Source organism: Phyllobates terribilis, unplaced genomic scaffold (genome assembly GCF_046119375.1).
Source record: "Phyllobates terribilis strain yellow unplaced genomic scaffold, ASM4611937v1 Scaffold_8__6_contigs__length_399053987, whole genome shotgun sequence".
Taxonomy (NCBI): Eukaryota; Metazoa; Chordata; class Amphibia; order Anura; family Dendrobatidae; genus Phyllobates; species Phyllobates terribilis.
In genome coordinates this window covers 260,028,570-260,047,124 of record NW_027362768.1, presented here as the reverse complement: position 1 = coordinate 260,047,124, position 18,555 = coordinate 260,028,570, and the positions used below count along the sequence as shown (strand labels likewise).

At 45.9% G+C, this 18,555-nt stretch overlaps 1 protein-coding gene across 1 annotated transcript in view; it reads left to right on the top strand.

Annotated features, from left to right (window-relative positions):
• The first annotated feature begins 814 nt into the window (after positions 1–814).
• The window catches only part of GSG1 (germ cell associated 1), a 70,040-nt gene continuing 52,299 nt past the window's right edge, over positions 815–18,555 (top strand). The window contains exons 1-2 of the mRNA XM_073642700.1: positions 815–871; positions 2,958–3,270. Coding sequence (XP_073498801.1) covers positions 815–871; positions 2,958–3,270 — 370 coding nt within the window. The remainder of the gene's footprint in view (positions 872–2,957; positions 3,271–18,555) is intronic.

The window sequence follows — 18,555 nt, the reverse complement described above, 5'->3', positions numbered from 1 at the left end:
TCACATTCATATCCTTAAAAAAATGGTCCTAACAATGATTATTGATGATGTATCCTCAGGTTAGGTCATCAATATCAAATCAATGGGGGGTCCGAAGCCCGACACCTCACTGATCAGTTGTTATTAGCTTGAAAACATTGAACTAAGCTGAACATCACAGCTCTATTTAATGTGTAGCGGCCACTGCCGAGAACTGCTGATCAGTTCCTATTTTCTTGGAAATGCTAAAAGCAAGGTGTTTTACATATATTTGAAAAAAATGGAGACAATTATGTGTGAAGGAGCCATGAAGGAATTTTTGTTAGTAGTTTTTTAGAAATAGTTTTAACTAGGAAATGACTAAATAGAACTTGTATACATTTTATTTCAGACAATTACAGCCTCGCCATTGATTTTATCACATCACTTGAATACTAAACAAATGTATTATTAATTTTCCAGTGATCCTACTTTCCTTAGCTCAGAATCTGACGCTACCTAATTGCAGACACCATCACCACTTCCTCGAGTTATTATATAAAATGTGAGTAGTTTGGTTATCACTATGCAGAAGAGCTGAGATCGCAATGAATGAGAAGGGTTTAGATGGAACAGCTGGGACTTGATTGTTTTGAGGATTAGGAACCTCCATTTCTGTACAGCAGATGTTGGTGATTTCACAGCAATGATTCGAGGTTGGTCTCTGGGTATTGTGATTAGATGGAAACACAAGAGTATTACCAGCAGTTACTTCTTTTCAAGGCTTTGTGCGCGGCTTGTATCTCCGCTCTGCAAACCATAAAAACTATTGTATGTGTCCTAATACGTCGTCATCATGCACCTTTCATCAGAAGTTGCATCGTCTGCAAGATTTCTGCAGAAGACTACATCAGTAAGTGCCGATTGTTACATTGATGGTGGCGTACTTTACATTGCATTTCTGTATAATGTACAGTCGTTGAGTCTCGAAGGAACCAAGTATTTTTAATGAAGTCAGGCGGTCACTGCTGTTCCATATACAGTCCCATATAAATTGATTTAAGGCTATTACATCTGGTGCTGAATTTTCCGTCTTTGATCCTTTCATTTGTATTTGGTAAATTAAGGGGTAAAATGTCTCGGCAAATAAAGATATTATTTGTCTAATAAAAAGTTCTAGCACTTTCCAGTATACTTGTTGTATCAGTTTCTAATGATTTTCAAAATCCCCTTTTGCCGCCATTCAGTAAGATTTCACTGTTTACCCAGAGGAGATAAAATTCTGCCTATGGTATTAAGATGGACACAGATTTACGACAAGCTAGAGTTAGAACGGTGTCTTTCAATAAGCAGCGCAGCTACTGTATGTGTCTAATACATGACCATGGGCAAATTGTATACCTGTTATTCAAAATCTTTTACTAAGATAGAAATGCTTCTTTTACATAGAAGAAATCTGTAACCATACACATTATATTTTTTATTTTTTGATTTAACCCCTTCACGAAGTCGGATATAACAGTATATCTTACGTCAGGTGCAAGTGTACACAACTGTATTATACAGCCGGCATCCATAAATTATGTATAAAATGAATGGTATCATTCAAAACTACAACTGATAACATCAAAAAACAAGCCCTTATATGGCTATATAGAAGGAAAAATAAAAAATGTTATATGTCTTGGAAGGGATCGAAAAAGAAAAAGCGCAGTAGTGAAAATTGTCAGCAATGGGAAGGGTAGTTTGAGCTTCTAGCATAATCACTCCACTTAGTCACATAACATGGGCATGCTATGGAGATATGACACGCCAACAAAAGCAGGATCTAATATGACTATATGTAGCTGGCCACAATGCGGTAAAGGCAATAAACTCTTTTAATTATGGAGAGTGGCCAGGAATAACTTATGTATTTTCAGATGACTGTAATAGCAACCAGTTCTTAGGAAATGTCACACGGAGAAGACATAATGTGATCTGACACCTAGGCCTTTTCTCTTCAGTGGGCAAATAGACATGACGCATCCCAAACCTAAAGTGGATGTACATTGGTTGATTATCGTGATAATTTCCACATAATCGGGCAATGTAAGCAAGCTGATGATCACCCGCTCGTTCATCAGGTGAAATGATTTTAAAGTAGGCTTAAAATGATTGTTCTGAGCAGAACATCATCCTGTACAAACAGGACATGTGCTGCTGAGAACAATGACGTGTGCTGCCGAGAATAATGACAGCCTAAATGTGCACAGAACGATCTTTCAGTGGTTGTTCTGTGCGCATCAGCAGTATGGTCTGCTTATCTAAGCAGGGTATTAAACAACCGCTGATCAGCAAGCAAGTAGATGATGGGCAGGTGTTAAACACCCCAAATCTGGTGGTGTAAAAGGAATCACAGCGAGGTGACTAGAAGAACAATGGACTATGTACGCTGGTCCTACCTTGTAATCATTTCCATTGTTGATTCATAAATACCTAATTTACCTTATGTATTGGTGGCCATCTCTGAGCCAAGGACTTAGTGGGTGTGTTGATAGCACAAGATTGTAAAGTAAAGCCTGAGTGAATATCCCGTAAGTGTCGTCCCCTCATCACTGTGCAGGGAAAACTTTGAGGGGAATGAACCAATCTTAGGATAGATGAATGTCCGGAAGGTTGGCTCCCACCATTCCTACAATGACTGTCCACTAAGGGACACTATTGGTTGATGGCTTATATTTGTTAAAAATCTACATTACTACAAGTAAGCATTTCTAGTCAGAAATGGTTGATTTGCTCCTTGTGAGCAATAAGTTTATTCATTTCTTTATAGTAATCAAACAAGAGAAGATATCACAGATATCAATATGTTCCCCTTCGATAATGCACGTCTTGTTGAGTGTAACAAATTCTGGGGAATCAAACAATTGGATTAAATGATTAATTTGCATTGCGATGTAGAATATTTAGTATGTGGCTGCACCAGTGATAACATTTGACAATTTCCTCTTCTATAGATGGAGATCACAGAGGTAGTTCCCTGGCGTCGTGCTCTTCTGGCCATGGGCTTCAATCTGCTGTCGCTCACCCTCTCAACCACAGCCCTTCTTAGTAGTTACTGGTGTGAGGGGACACAAAAAGTTCCTAAACCTCTTTGTGGAAACGGAAAGGCCACTAAATGCATAGTGGTTCCCATCCATGTGGAGAACATCAATGCTTCTGGTCATGACGTGGTACATTACAGCTGGGAGACGGGAGATGACAGATTCGCTTTCCGCTATTTCCATACTGGAATCTGGTATTCTTGTGAAGAAAACATTTTGGGGGCAGGTAAGAAACGCTGTTGTGTTATGTATACACCAGATCAATGTCAATTCAGATCCTTTACATGATTTTCCGTCTGCTTTCATTATACAGAGGACGCACTGGTTTTAATGGTTTCTGAGTAACGATTCATTTTCCCAGTAGCCGGGCTAGCTGATTACCGTAACATTACGGCGACTCCTTTAACAGGGACAGTTCATTTACTATTACAAGATTGATCACTTTTTTAGGAACAATTCATTTAGAAACTCCAGATCATTTGAAGTGGAAATATGTTTCTACTATCCTAAAGGAAGGAAACTGAAATACCAAACTCAGAAATAATTTTTGACCAATTGTTTGGAATGTATGTGTGGCACCCCAGGGGTCTGGTTTTCCACAGTAATGTAATGTTATGTATGAGAGCAGGTGGGAGGTCCTTTGGTCAGGGATCCTGTGCATGCCACACCTCCTGCCCAGTCTTGGGAGGGGAAGAACTTCCCCTGTATAAACCCGGGGCTGAGGCAGGGTGAGTCAGACAAGGAGAGTGGAGACAAGAAGCAGCATAGGAAACAGCAGAGTTACAAGGAGTCAGGGGCTGGCAGCTGCAGAGCTCGCCCTGACTAAGAAGATTCTTTACCGGACCCGGAGTCCGAGGCTGTGGGGACTAACTCCTACCCAGCAGCAGAATCCGTCAGGCAGGGGATTTCAGGTCCTCTGGCCCAGAAGCCCGAAGGCATGGTCACACGCGTGGGACCAGCACCGCCATCGTGGAGCGGAAGCCATTAGAAGGCCCCGAGTCACCGGCCATACGGGTGAGCACCACACGGTACACTCAGGGACGTGGGCTACTTATATCAGCTTCTAGCAAGGTAGCCAGAAGAGTACAGTCAGTTTGGGAGGCCTACAACTACGCCTGGCCAGGGGAGATCCCATCTGCTCAAAGACTGACCAGGCCCCGTTTGCTAGCAAGTACTCCGGGAGGGTCTGTCGTTGTTACCAGTAAAGACCCTGAACTACACCGTACCGTCTCTGAGTGGTTCCTGCTACCCCCATCATCCACGTCGGCTGCCCTGAGGCCATACCCCTCCCGTTGGGGGTTATACTATCACGCTGCACAATCCTACCACCGGCCTCAGCGGTCTGCCCTGCAGCAGCAGCTTCCTGGCTGCACTCAACGGGTGGCGTAGTCATCAACTATTTACTACTAATAGACTGCCGTCTAGTTTGACTCCCTGGGCACGGACCGGGTCACCGCCACGAGACTACAACCCTCCACTGATCCGGCTCCGGGTAGGCTCCCGCGTGCGCAACGCAGCGCGACACAGGCCCAGGGGCGCGTCAACTTTGGCGTAGTCGGCAGGATTTCGTGCCCGCAACCACCGGGTACTGCGTGCCTGAAAAGCAAAGACTGTTCAAACTTACCAGTGGTGAAGGTTTCCCGCCATCCGGCGCCATCTTCTACCTTCTTCCCGCCATCCGCGAAGTTTTCCCGCCATCCGGCGCCATCTTCGACCTTCTTCCCGCCATCCGTGGAGTTTTCCCGCCATTGGACGCCATCTTGAGGACGCCGCGCGGGAAGAAGAGGGGCGTGGACTCCGAAAGCGCGCGAGAACTGAAGCCCCGCCTCACGTCCGGACGTTGCGTAAGGTCCTGGAAGGAGCCCAGCAGACGCCGACGTCACAGGAGCGCGACGGAAGGTCCTCAACCCTGACGATCCACTGCGGAGCCGCGGCCTACGGAAGAGGATCATCGCAAGGTAGGCCACGGTCCACTAGGGGGGAGGAAGATGTCGGATACGGAGGAGAGCTTCACTGCCTCAACCCCCGCCAGCGCTACCGCTGCTGCAGTTATGCCCTTCACCATGCCCTATATCCCGGGAGCAGCTTGGCTACCCCAGTACTCAGGGGAGTCACATACCCTGCATGACTTTAGAGAAAAGCTGGATAGCCTCTTCCAGGTGTACCCCCTCACAGAAGAGCAAAAAGTGAGCATCCTGGTGGCCCAACTAACAGGGGCAGCCAAAAGGGAAGTAAAATCCTGGCCACCTGGGAGGAAGACTGTCGCAGGGATACTAACCCGGCTGAAGGACACCTTTGATACCCGCACCTCAGCCGAGATTAAGCTTAGATTCTACGGGTGCAAGCAGCGAGCGCATGAGAGTATAAGGGACTATGCACTAAACCTACAAGAGGCCCTGAGGGCCATAAAGCAGACCGACCCTGATGGGGTGGGAAACGAGGACAGGCTGTTGACTGAACAATTTATAGAGGGTTTATATTGCAATGCCCACCGAACCCAGTTGCGGGCAATGGCCTTACAGGATCCCCATCTGGACTTTGCACAGTTCAAGGACAGAGCCATCCGGGTGCTCCGAGAACCGGCACCAGGTGGCGTTGTGACCCACAGACGCCCCACTACCACTTAATACCAGGAGGCGGCGCCCTTGTCAGCAGGGCCTGTGGGAGCTGATGCGCAGGCTTTGGACAATGACCCGGCTCCAGACCTACACCATCAGGTCCAAGAGCTAGCTAAGAGCGTTGCTGCGCTAACCCGAACTGTGCAGTCTTTACAGGTTTCCACCCCAGGGAAGATCCAGCTGGCATCCGGACCGGAGGACATCCCGTGGCGTCGACCAAGGAGGACCCCACCGGCCAGAGGAAGACCCAGTGACCGATACAGTGAGGACGGACGACCCATCTGCCGCCGCTGCAATCAACCCGGACATATGGCAAGGTACTGTTCTTTAAACGGGCACAACCTGGGGTAGAGGGCCAACCCCCAGGAAAAAGATCACCAGGCCCATCGAACTGGCGCGACAGATATGTGGGAGGACGTCCAGTCTTGCCTGTGGTACTGGATGGCATTCCCATGAGTGCCCTACTGGACACCGGGTCACAGGTCACCACCATCCCGTACGTGCTCTTCAAGCAGTACTGGAATGACTCGGATATTACCCGCTACCCCGACGACGACTTGAGTATCATCGCCAGCAATGGTCAGCCCGTGCCACAGATCGGATTTAAAGAGGTGACCATCAAAATTGGTAGAGTCGAACTGGCCGCACAGGGACTGATCATTGTAGATATTGATAAACATGAGAGTCACCCAAAAATAACTCTGGGAACTAATGTAATTGAAAATTGTCTTGCAGAGGTGATTTTCCTTTTACAGCAGGTTGCCAAGAATGCCAGCTCCGGCGAGCAGCGGGTGCTCCAGAAAGAGATCCGGGCACTGATGCAACGGCAACAAGTGGAACTCTCCGGCGGTGAGATTGGTAGCGTAAGAATGTGTGACCCTTTTCCTATTGCCATGCCCCCAAAAAGTGAAATGATGATTTGGTGCCGGGCAGCTATTGGTCTGAGAGGTAGAGATTACCAGGCAATGGTAGAACCAGTTTACTCAGACAGTAGGCCCACCATTTTGACAGCACGGGGGGTCGTCAATGTACGCCATGGGAGGGTGCCCGTTCGCATAATAAATATCGGGGAGAGGGAAGTGTACCTGCCCCGGTATGCCACGCTAGCCAAATTATATATCACTAATCAAAATTCTATACAATCTGTGGAACCCTTGCCTCCATCTCACCCGGAGGAAGGTAACGGCTCTAAGAAAGACATGGAGGACTGGTGTCAGCAACTACATCTGGGTACTGACTCCACTCCCTCACATCAGAAACAAGGAGTCTATCGGGTGGTTCAAGAGTATGAGAGAGTGTTTAGTAAACACCCGTTAGACTTCGGGCGAGTCAAGGGGGTAGAACATCGCATCCCCACGGGAGATCATCCTCCCATAAAAGAGAGGTATCGACCCGTACCCCCTGCACATTACCAACACGCCAAGGGGATGCTTAGAGACATGAAGGAGGCTGGGGTAATCCGGGATAGTTGTAGCCCCTGGGCAGCCCCATTAGTTTTAGTCAAAAAGAAAGACAACACCATGAGGATGTGTGTAGATTACCGGAAAATCAACCGTATCACACACAAGGATGCGTACCCTTTACCAAGGATAGAGGAGTCATTGGCTGCTTTAAGATCTGCTAACTTCTTCTCTACCTTGGATCTCACTAGCGGGTACTGGCAGGTTCCTGTAGCAGAGGCGGACCGGGAGAAGACCGCATTCACCACCCCGATGGGACTTAGCGAGTTCACCTGCATGCCGTTCGGACTCTGCAACGCACCAGGAACCTTCCAACGCCTAATGGAGTGTTGTCTGGGCCACAGAAACTTCGAGACGGTCCTGTTGTACCTGGACGATGTCATCGTATATTCCAAGACGTATGAGGACCACCTGAAACACCTGGCGGAAGTGTTCGAGGCTCTGGCGAGTTACGGCCTAAAGGTGAAACCCTCCAAGTGTCACCTCCTGAAACCAAAGGTGCAGTACCTGGGACACGTAGTGAGCGCTGACGGAGTGGCTCCCGACCCTGATAAAATCACCGCAATTAAGGAATGGCCAAGCCCCTCCAGCGTAAAAGAAGTGCGGCAGTTCCTCGGGTTGGTAGGCTACTACCGAAGGTTTATTCCCGGTTTCACCAAAAAGGCAGCACCTATGCAGGACCTCCTGATAGGCCAGTCCCGGAAGGCCAAGAACCAGAAGCCGCCCTTCAAATGGGAAGAGCTGGAAGAAGAGTCCTTCCGCCAGCTGAAGATGGCCCTCACGGGGGACGAAATCCTGGCGTACCCGGATTATAGCCAGCCCTTTATCCTCTACACCGACGCCAGTAACATCGGGCTAGGAGCCGTACTGTCCCAGATCCAGCAGGGGAAGGAACGAGTAATCGCCTACGCCAGCCGAAATCTGCGACCCACCGAAAGGAACCCCGAGAATTACAGCTCATTTAAGTTAGAGTTCCTGGCCGTAGTATGGGCAATCACTGAGCGCTTTAAGCATTACCTCGCTTCTTCCCGGTTCACCGTGTACACGGATAACAACCCGCTGACACACCTGGACACGGCAAGACTCGGTGCCCTGGAGCAGAGGTGGATGGCCCGTCTGTCCAACTACGAGTTCACAATTAAATACCGGGCAGGACGCTCCAATACCAACGCGGACGCCCTGTCCAGGATGCCCAACCTGCCGGACGGAGGAGAAGATCCGGAGGGACTGGAAGAAGTTGAACTCCCTGCGTTCCACCGTCATGGGACTATTCAGTATTCCCACCGGGTAAGGAGTAAGCAGGCTGCTACGTTGAACCCCTTACCCCACTACAACTGGGCGGAAACGCAAGACAGCGACCCTGCCGTCCGACTGGTGAAGGAGATGCTGACTCGGCCGGAGGCTCGCCTTGAACCAGACGCTCCGGAGGAAGCCAAACAACTATGGGCAGAGAAGAGTCGACTGTTCCTTTACAAAGGGAAGTTGTGCCGCAGAATGGTTAACTCCCGGACGCATGAATTACTCTGGCAAGTAGTGGTGCCACGAAGAGACGCAGCCATGGTGATGGAGGCATACCACGACGGAGCTGGACACTTTGGGTGGAAAAAGCTGGAGTTCCTGCTGCGCGAGCGGTTCCACTGGGTAGGCATGAGGGGAACCATCGAGAAGTGGTGCAGAGATTGTGGCCCGTGCAACCTGAGAAGGAAGGACCGAGCCAGCCAGAAGACTCCCCTGCAGTCCATCGTCACCCGGCAACCGTTGGAACTGGTAGCCTTGGATCATGTAAAACTGACCCCAAGCAGAAGTGGCTACGTCTACGCGTTAACCATCGTGGATCATTACTCCCGGTTCTTGGTTGTCGTCCCCGTCAAGGACTTAACGGCTCAAACAGCAGCTAGAGCCTTCCAGCAGCACTTCTGCCGTCCACACGGGTACCCGGACCAAGTGCTGACGGACCAGGGACCTGCCTTTGAAGCGGAGGTCTTTCAGGAATTCTGCAATCTGTATGGCTGCCGGAAGATAAGGACGACACCCTACCATCCGCAGACTAATGGACTTTGTGAAAAAATGAACCAGGTGGTAATGGATCTTCTAAAAACGTTGCCCCTGGAAGAACGCAGTCTGTGGCCTGAAAAGTTGCCCGATCTGGTGGACCTATACAACCACATCCCGGTAGGTTCCACCAACTGTACCCCGGCTTACCTAATGAGGGCAAGACCTGGTAAGTTACCTGTTGACCTGGAAATGGGAGTCCTGACCCCCGAGGACACTTCACCAGAAACAGACTGGGACACAGAGAGGCAGCAGCAGTACCGGAGAGTACAGGAGAGCGTGGAGCGAAGTCTCTGTCAGGCTAGGGAAAGACAAGAGAAAACTTACAACCAGTATGCTCCCGCTGTTCCCCTGGTACCCGGAGAGCAGGTCTTGAAGAGGAAGAGACGGCTCCACAAGTTGGACGACCAGTGGGAGAAGGACCCGTACACCGTACTGCCCTCAAGCCACGAGAACCCGAAGGTCTGTACCATCAGTAAAGACGGAGGGGGAAACCACAGCCATTGTATCCCGGGACCACCTGAAGAAGTGTCCCGAACAACTGAGGAACCCTGAAGAGGAACAAGAAGACCATCGACCCGTGGAAGAAAGGGAAGATATGGTTAGTACCGTGCTCGGGGACTTCCCTCAGTCTTGGACTCAAGTCAATGGTGCAGTTGTGGTACCCGTACTCACCTTCCTCCAACCATCATCCCAAGAACCTACGGAGCAACGGGTAGAGCTGGAAGAACAGCCGGTCCAGGAGGCAGAAGACTCCACACAAGCAGAACAGGAGAATCAACCCTCTGCTTATAGTGAGCCTGCCGTACCCCTAGTGAGACAAAGAGCCGGTAGACAGCTGCCCAGTTTACCCTTGACAGCTCCTACACCCTGTAGTTCAGGGCCAGACAGTCAGCTCCGTAGGTCCACTCGGGCCACTAGAGGCCAGTTACCCGCACGCTGGAGAATTTAAAGTGTATAAATTGTTTTATTTATGTTTTTCTGTGTCTTGTTGCTTGTGTATAATTTTGTGTTTCTAGTTATTTTTAGGAATCCTTGGTGGATTTACCGGGAATCCTTGTACATAGTTGGAGCGTAACCCAGGATGGACTAGAGACTGTTAAGGACTCGGGGTAGGACAGACCCCTACCTGGTTACGTCTCCCTATGTTGGTGAAATGGACACCTTGCTCTCTTCAGAGACTGCACCCGGTTGCGGGCACGCCGTAACCATCTTTATATGTTTTCTTATTGTATTATTAATGTTTTTGCCTTGTTATGTTTTTCTAAATGTGTTTAGTCCCGGAGTACTAAATTTCACTAGGGGGGAATGTGGCACCCCAGGGGTCTGGTTTTCCACAGTAATGTAATGTTATGTCTGAGAGCAGGTGGGAGGTCCTTTGGTCAGGGATCCTGTGCATGCCACACCTCCTGCCCAGTCTTGGGAGGGGAAGAACTTCCCCTGTATAAACCCGGGGCTGAGGCAGGGTGAGTCAGACAAGGAGAGTGGAGACAAGAAGCAGCATAGGAAACAGCAGAGTTACAAGGAGTCAGGGGCTGGCAGCTGCAGAGCTCGCCCTGACTAAGAAGATTCTTTACCGAGTCCGAGGCTGTGGGGACTAACTCCTACCCAGCAGCAGAATCCGTCAGGCAGGGGATTTCAGGTCCTCTGGCCCAGAAGCCCGAAGGCACGGTCACACGCGTGGGACCAGCACCGCCATCGTGGAGCGGAAGCCATTAGAAGGCCCCGAGTCACCGGCCATACGGGTGAGCACCACACGGTACACTCAGGGACGTGGGCTACTTATATCAGCTTCTAGCAAGGTAGCCAGAAGAGTACAGTCAGTTTGGGAGGCCTACAACTACGCCTGGCCAGGGGAGATCCCATCTGCTCAAAGACTGACCAGGCCCCGTTTGCTAGCAAGTACTCCGGGAGGGTCTGTCGTTGTTACCAGTAAAGACCCTGAACTACACCGTACCGTCTCTGAGTGGTTCCTGCTACCCCCATCATCCACGTCGGCTGCCCTGAGGCCATACCCCTCCCGTTGGGGGTTATACTATCACGCTGCACAATCCTACCACCGGCCTCAGCGGTCTGCCCTGCAGCAGCAGCTTCCTGGCTGCACTCAACGGGTGGCGTAGTCATCAACTATTTACTACTAATAGACTGCCGTCTAGTTTGACTCCCTGGGCACGGACCGGGTCACCGCCACGAGACTACAACCCTCCACTGATCCGGCTCCGGGTAGGCTCCCGCGTGCGCAACGCAGCGCGACACAGGCCCAGGGGCGCGTCATATGCATTGGGGCAGGGACAGACGAGTGTATTTTTGATTTGAGTGCGATCTGACAAAAAATTGGATCTCACTCGGACCAATATTCTGCTATGGGGCCGTGCACATGTCCAATTTTATCATTGGACAGATTCTATCTGAGGAAAAATTGCAGCATGCATAAGTTGAATCTGATTTTTGAGTTGCACTCAGCCAAGTCAATGAGTCCGTGGAAAACACTGGACTTCACTCGGATGACGTCTGAGTGCAGTCAGATTTCCGCAAACTGACGTAATGGAGAAGATGGAGACATTTTTTGCTCCATCTTCTCCCCATCCCAGAGAATCGGAGCACACTGTGGTGACACACTGTGCAAATCACACTCTGATCAGAGTTTGAACAATCGACCCGATTCTTTCGGATGAGAGAGAATACGGCCTTCTGCACCTGGCCTTAAATACATTTCAGGAATACCAGTCTTGCTCAAATATAAATGTATTTCAAATATGCCTGATACAAAAATCTAAACCCCAGATTTGCAGTTTTGCCATTACATAATTCTCCCATAATATACAATCAAAACATTGTATGAACCCAAATATGAGAAAATGAAACCAATAAAACCCACAGTATGATCTCACCTAGCTACATTTGGTAAAATCTAAAAAAGTTACGAGTCTCAGAAAATGGCAACATACATTATTATTCTTTTTAACTTTTTTTTTTACAAAGTTCTGAATTTTGTTAGAATTTAAAAAATTTGTTGAAGAAGAAGACACTTTATGAGAATAATACCGGTGTATTTCCTGAAGTGACTTGTTTGATGTTTTCATTGTGTTTGCAATGACTTTGTCACCAACATCTTTTTATTCTTCCATTCAATATACAAGAAAGTGGCAGCTTCTAAGTGGAAGACGCTTGAAAAATGGTCAGGTCACTTCTTTTGACTATATCACGGCTTTAGAAGTCCGAAGTCGTTAAAAGAGGTTACAAAAGATGGAACAAATGTTCACCAAGTCATTTTGACATACAGTATATTCATTATTTTTAACATTTATTGAGCATTTCTTCAGGTGGATTCCATGCGAAATGTTCTTGAAAAAATGCCGTGTCCACATACCTTGAGTTTGGTATCGTCATAAACATACTGACCTGAAGAAGCAGGTTGCCTGATCATTTTTACTGCACAATGACAATTGGAGGAATTGTGTTTTTTCACCATTTATCCACAATTTTTGTACTTTTTTCCCCGCTTGTATAGTAAAATGAATGATGTAATTTAAAAGCACAACTTTTTCTGTAAAAAATACGCCCTCATAAGGCTTTGTCAATGTAAAAAAAAAAAAAAAAAGTTATTACCGTTGATATTAGGGAAGAAACAAGAAAAACACAAAAACTAAAAATACCTGTAGTGGGAAGTTATTAAGGGGAAAGGCTAGGGCGACACTGGTCAGAAAGATCATGGTGCTGCGTCTCAATCAAATAATTGTCAATGGGAATGAACAACTATATTCACAGTTGGGCATATATGCACAGTTTATCAGAAACACCAAAAATAGAACAAATGCAAGCCAATAAAATCACCAAATAGATTATACAAGTCATCAGGAGACTATATAGTAACAAAAATAATAATATTACTTACCCACATAGCACAGGAGGTACAAACCACAAGAGAAATGGTGAAGTCCAACCACACCTGACGCACGTTTCGCAAAAACTGCTTCAGGGGTCAAAACATGCAAAACGCTTGTCGGGTGTGGTGGGACTTCACCATCTACCTTGTGGTTTGCACCTCCTGTGCTATATGAAAAACCCTGACATGAGCATTGCAGCATAGATTATAATAGGTACGTATTGTATCTGTGAAAAAAATGCACACAACACGTACGTGCAATGGACGTCTGAATGAAGCCTTCATAGCAATTTTTAGATGAGGACATTTCAGCCAGAGAAAAAACTCCACGTAAAAAACACCATGTGAACATGCACTGATACAGAGTGCAGCATTATAGTTTTTTGCTGCATTTCCTTGTAAAAGTTTTGCCAAAAAACACATCAATAATGCGAAGAAAAAAACAGGTTAAAAATGACCGTTTTGAATGTGTTTTCTCATTTAAATGAAAGGAAAGCTTGTTGTAAGCAGATTTGAAGCTTTTTTGGTGTAAATTTTCATGCAGAAACTAAGTAAATATACTCAAAACTAAGGTCATCAATAATTATTGATTACAGTGGTCCCATAATTTCTTAAGGTACTGTAGTAGTTCTAGAAAATGTTCCAATGACAGGGGACATAACTACAGGAGGTGCAGAGGATGCTGTGATACCTAGGTCCTTTGGCCTGAAGGGCTACATGCTCAATTTGTCACTCTTGTAAGGGAATACAGTGCTTATTCTTTGACTATTACCCCCGTGCATGGACATCACTTATAATTTAGTTTCAACTAATTTGTGTATTATCCCTGAGCTGTGACATCACTGTTGTCTTTAGCACCAATGTATGACATCACAGCGTTTCATCCCGGTTCTGTGATATCACTTGTATTTTCTGTTTTGAGCATTTACTTTGCTCATTATCCATGTTTAGTATTATCTGAATGCAGAGATTTTATATCTTTATTGTATAACACTGTGTTTTTCGGAATCTGAACTGTAACGTATCTGTGCTCGAAGTGACACTTCAGACTCCCTTTCAGTATATACTACAGTATATGTTCAGTAGCTCCCTGATTTATCTCTTTCCCAGGTAATTATAGACCAGTAAGCATAACATCCATTGTGGGAGAAATGTTGGAGGGACTTCTAAAAGATTGTGTGGTAGAAAATAACATTATAAGTGATAATAAGCATAGTTTTTACTAAGGACTGAAGTTTTCATAAAAACTGATCAGCTTAGTTTGATGAGTTAATTAGAAACCTGGACAGAGGGTAACAGTGGTTATAGTGTTTTTGGACTGAGGAAAGACTTTTGACACTGTTCCTCAGACGTCTACTGGGTAAATTAAGGTCCATAGGCCTGGAAAGTAAGGTTTGTAGTTGGATCAAAAACTGGCTCAAAGATCACACCCAGAGAGTTGCGATGAATGACTTAAACTCTGAATGGTCCTTGGCTATAAATGGTGTACCCCATTATTTATTAATAATATGGAAGATGGGATTAATGTTTTTTTTTTATATTTTTCTCAGATGGCACCACGCTATGTAGTATAGTGCTGCCTATGGAAGATGTTCATAAATTACAGGCTGACTTGCACAAGCTGAGTGTTTAGGCATCCACATAGTATATGAGGTTCAATGTAGAGAAATGTAAAGTTATACACCTGGACACTTGATATATGTTACAATCATATGTTCTAAGGGGAGTAAAGTTAGGATACTTGCCGAGAAGGATAAATCAATCAATATAAATCAGCAGCTTCTAAGATCAGCAAAATATTGTCATGCATTAAAAAAGGTATGAACTTGTGGGACAGGAATGTAATACTGTGACTTCACAAAGTATTAGTGCCACTCCATCTGGAATATGCAGTTCAGTTTTCGGCACCAGTTCATAGTAAAGAAGCAGTGGAGAGAGCAAAGGTATAAAGAAGATCCACAAAACTGATAAGGGGCAAGAAAGAGAGGAGATGTCTAAGGGCGGCATGAATAACAAGGAGGCACTCCCTCCATCTGGAGAAAGAAAAGTTCAATCTCTGAAGGAGACATACCTTCTTAACCATAAGACTTATTAAAGGGGAGAACTGGGACTTTTTTTCCCCTATGGGGCTAAGAACTTACTGGCACGTAGGTGCTAACTACCTGCCCGTTTTGCCCTATGATGATCTCTTCTGGTTCAGATTGACACAGACTTCTCCTACTGGCGATTCTTCTGCTTCCTGTAACGTCACATCGAGTCAACAGAGCAATTCCTTCTCTTCCGCTCTGCTTTGTCGGCTGGGCGTCACTGCAAATGTCATGCTGATTGACAACCAGCTCTGTAATCAAAAACCTAAAGGATTAATTGGAATATAAGTTGGTGTGCATTCAGCGTGTAGGTGCATGTTCACACTGGCCACTAAGCAGACAAAAGCTAAGATAAAAACAAAACAAGCAAATACCCTGCAGTAAATAAATAGCAATAGTGCATGAAAATAATATAGAGTACTTAATTAGCATCATTTTGATCAAAAACAAAAGCCATGGTGGGATGGCTTTTATGTTTTTTTTTTTATCAAATTTATGTTTACTAAGTACTCTATATTATTTTCATGCACTATTGCTATTTATTTACTGCAGAGTACTTGCTTATTTTGTTTTTATCTTGTCAGCCCTGTAATCAATATGACATTGGCAGTGATGTGCCATCGAAAGAGCAGACCGGAAGAGCAAGAACTGTTCTATCGATATAAAGTCAAAAGAAGCAGGAGAATCGCCACCTGAGCTGGGAGAAATCCTCGCTGGCAGAACAGGCAGGTAGTTAGCAACTACAGTGGGGAAAATAAGTATTTGATACACTGACGATTTTCCCACCTACAAAGAATGGAGAGGTCTGTCATTTTTACTGTAGGTACACTTCACCTGTGAGAGGCAGAATCTAAAAATAAAAACCAGAAAATCACATTGAATAAATTTTACATAATTAAATCGAATTTTATTGCATGAAATAAGTATTTGATCACTGGCCAACCAGCAAGAATTCTGGCTCTCACAGACCTGTTAGTTTTTCTTTAAGAAGCCCTCCTACTCTGCACTCATTACCGGTATTAATTGCACCTGTTTTAACTCGTTACCTGTATAGAAGACACCTGTCCACACACTCAATCGTTCTCCAACCTCTCTACCATGGCCAAGACCATAGAGCTGTCTAAGGACACCAGGGACAAAATTGTAGACCAGCACAAGGCTGGGATGGGCTATGGGACAATAGGTTAGCAGCTTGTTGAGAAGGCAACAGCTGTTGGCTCAATTATTAGAAAATGGAAGAAACGCAAGATGACTGTCAATCTTCTACAGTCTGGGACTCCATGCAAGATCTCGAATCGTGGGGTAAGGATGATTCTGAGAAAGGTCAGGAATCAGTCCAGAACTACACGGAGGACCTGGTCAATGACCTGAAGAGAGCTGCTACCACAATCTCAAACATTACCGTTAGTAACACACTACGCCATCATGGATTAAAATCCTGCAGGTCACACAAGGTCCCCCTGCTCACGCCAGCACATGTCCAGGTCCATTTGAAGTTTGCCAGTGACCATCTGAATGATCCAGAGGAGGCATGGGAGAAGGTCATGTGGTCAGATGAGACCAAAATTTAACTTTTTGGTATCAACTCCACTTAACGTGTTTGGAGGAAGAAGAAGGATGAGTACAACCCCAAGAACACCGTCCCAACCATGAAGCATGGTGGGGGAAACATCATACTTTGGGGGTGCTTTTATTCAAAGGGGACAGGATGGCTGCACCCAGTATTGAAGGGAGAATGGATGGGGTCATGTATCGCGAGATTTTGGCCAACAACCTCCTTCCCTCAGTATGAGCATTGAAGATGGGTCATGGCTGGGTCTTCCAGTATGACAATGACCCAAAACACAAAGCCAGGGCAACTTTGGAGTGGCTCCATAAGGAGCATTTCAAGGTCCTGGAGTGGCCTAGCCAGTCTCCAGTCCTGAACCCAATAGAAAATCTTTGGAGGGAGCTGAAACTCAATATTGCCCAGTGACAGCTCCGGAACCTGAAAGATCTGGAAAAGATCTGTATGGAGGAGTGGGCCAAAATCCCTGCTGCAGTTTGTGCAAACTTGGTCAAGAACTAAGGGAAACGTCTGTAATTGCAAACAAAGGTTTCTGTGCCAAATATTATGTTTTGTTTTTCTATTGTATCAAATACTTATTTCATGCAATAAAATTCGAATTAATTATGTAAAAATCATACAATGTGATTTTCTGGATTTCACAGTTGAAGTGCACTTATGATAAAAATTACAGGTCTCTCCATTCTTTGTAGATGGGAAAACTTGCAAAATCAGCAGTATATCAAATACTTATTTTCCCAACTGTATCTGCAAGGTTAGTTCCTAGCCCCATAGGGAAAAAAATTCCCTGACAACCATTGATGGAAGCATTGATGGTTTTGAAGTTTTTTGGAAGAAAATAACATAAATGCTAATATAAATGTTTAATGCTCTTTTCTGAATGTTTAGTCCAATGGATTGGCAATATGGGGGGAAAGCTTAGTTCTTTTATGATGATGTACTGGATCATGCATTGTGGTTATGCATGTGCCCCCTACCTTTGTCCTTTCCCATTCCTCGGTTGAATATGGTGGACATTTTTTCAATCATAATAATTATGTAACTATGTAACTATGCCCATTTGAGCAGGCAGAGCTGCAGGGTAAGGAGAAGAGAGCTGCAGCTTCAACCAAAAAGACAAGAGCTAATCGCGGGCTTAAGAGGACACAATAGGCCCGATTCATTAAAGCTATCATGCCAGAATTCTGGTGTAAAAACTTCAAATTTTGTGACTTCTGGCTTCTTTATGCCAGTTTCTCCCAGCTCTGCCCATTTTTGTGGTGAGACAGAGATTATGACGACTGCCGCTTGTGAAAGTCATGACGAGAGTAGGAAATCGCTTTACCACAAATCTTACTCCAACAGCTGTCTAAACTGTATTGGAGGATGTAGGGATTTACGCTATCTGGTAGACATTAGGTAGCGTTCACACAAGCAATGCAGTTTTGGTCCAAACACAGGTAGGTTTTATTGCTTTCCACAGGTTGCACAGCACCAAAAAAACTCAAACTCGTAAATATAAATCCCTAACTTTGGCAAGGCGCTAACTAAACAGAACAGACCCTGGCTACTCATACACAGCTGAGCCCCAGCTTGGTCAAACAAAACAGGTATTGTCCATAGCAACCACTGATACTTGCGTTTCTCTGCACACGAATTGTGCAGACTCTTCTCAGGGAGAGATTCTGTCCTGTCTCTCTTTCCAGATCCAAGACACATCAAGTCTGGTCAGCTTTCCTGAGCTGACTCACTTAGATAACAACCTAGCCTGTTTATATACAGAGCTAGCCAGGCATACTAATCAAAGCCTGCAGAGCTAGGATTTAACCCTAGCCTACCTGGTATTGCTACAGGGGCTTTAG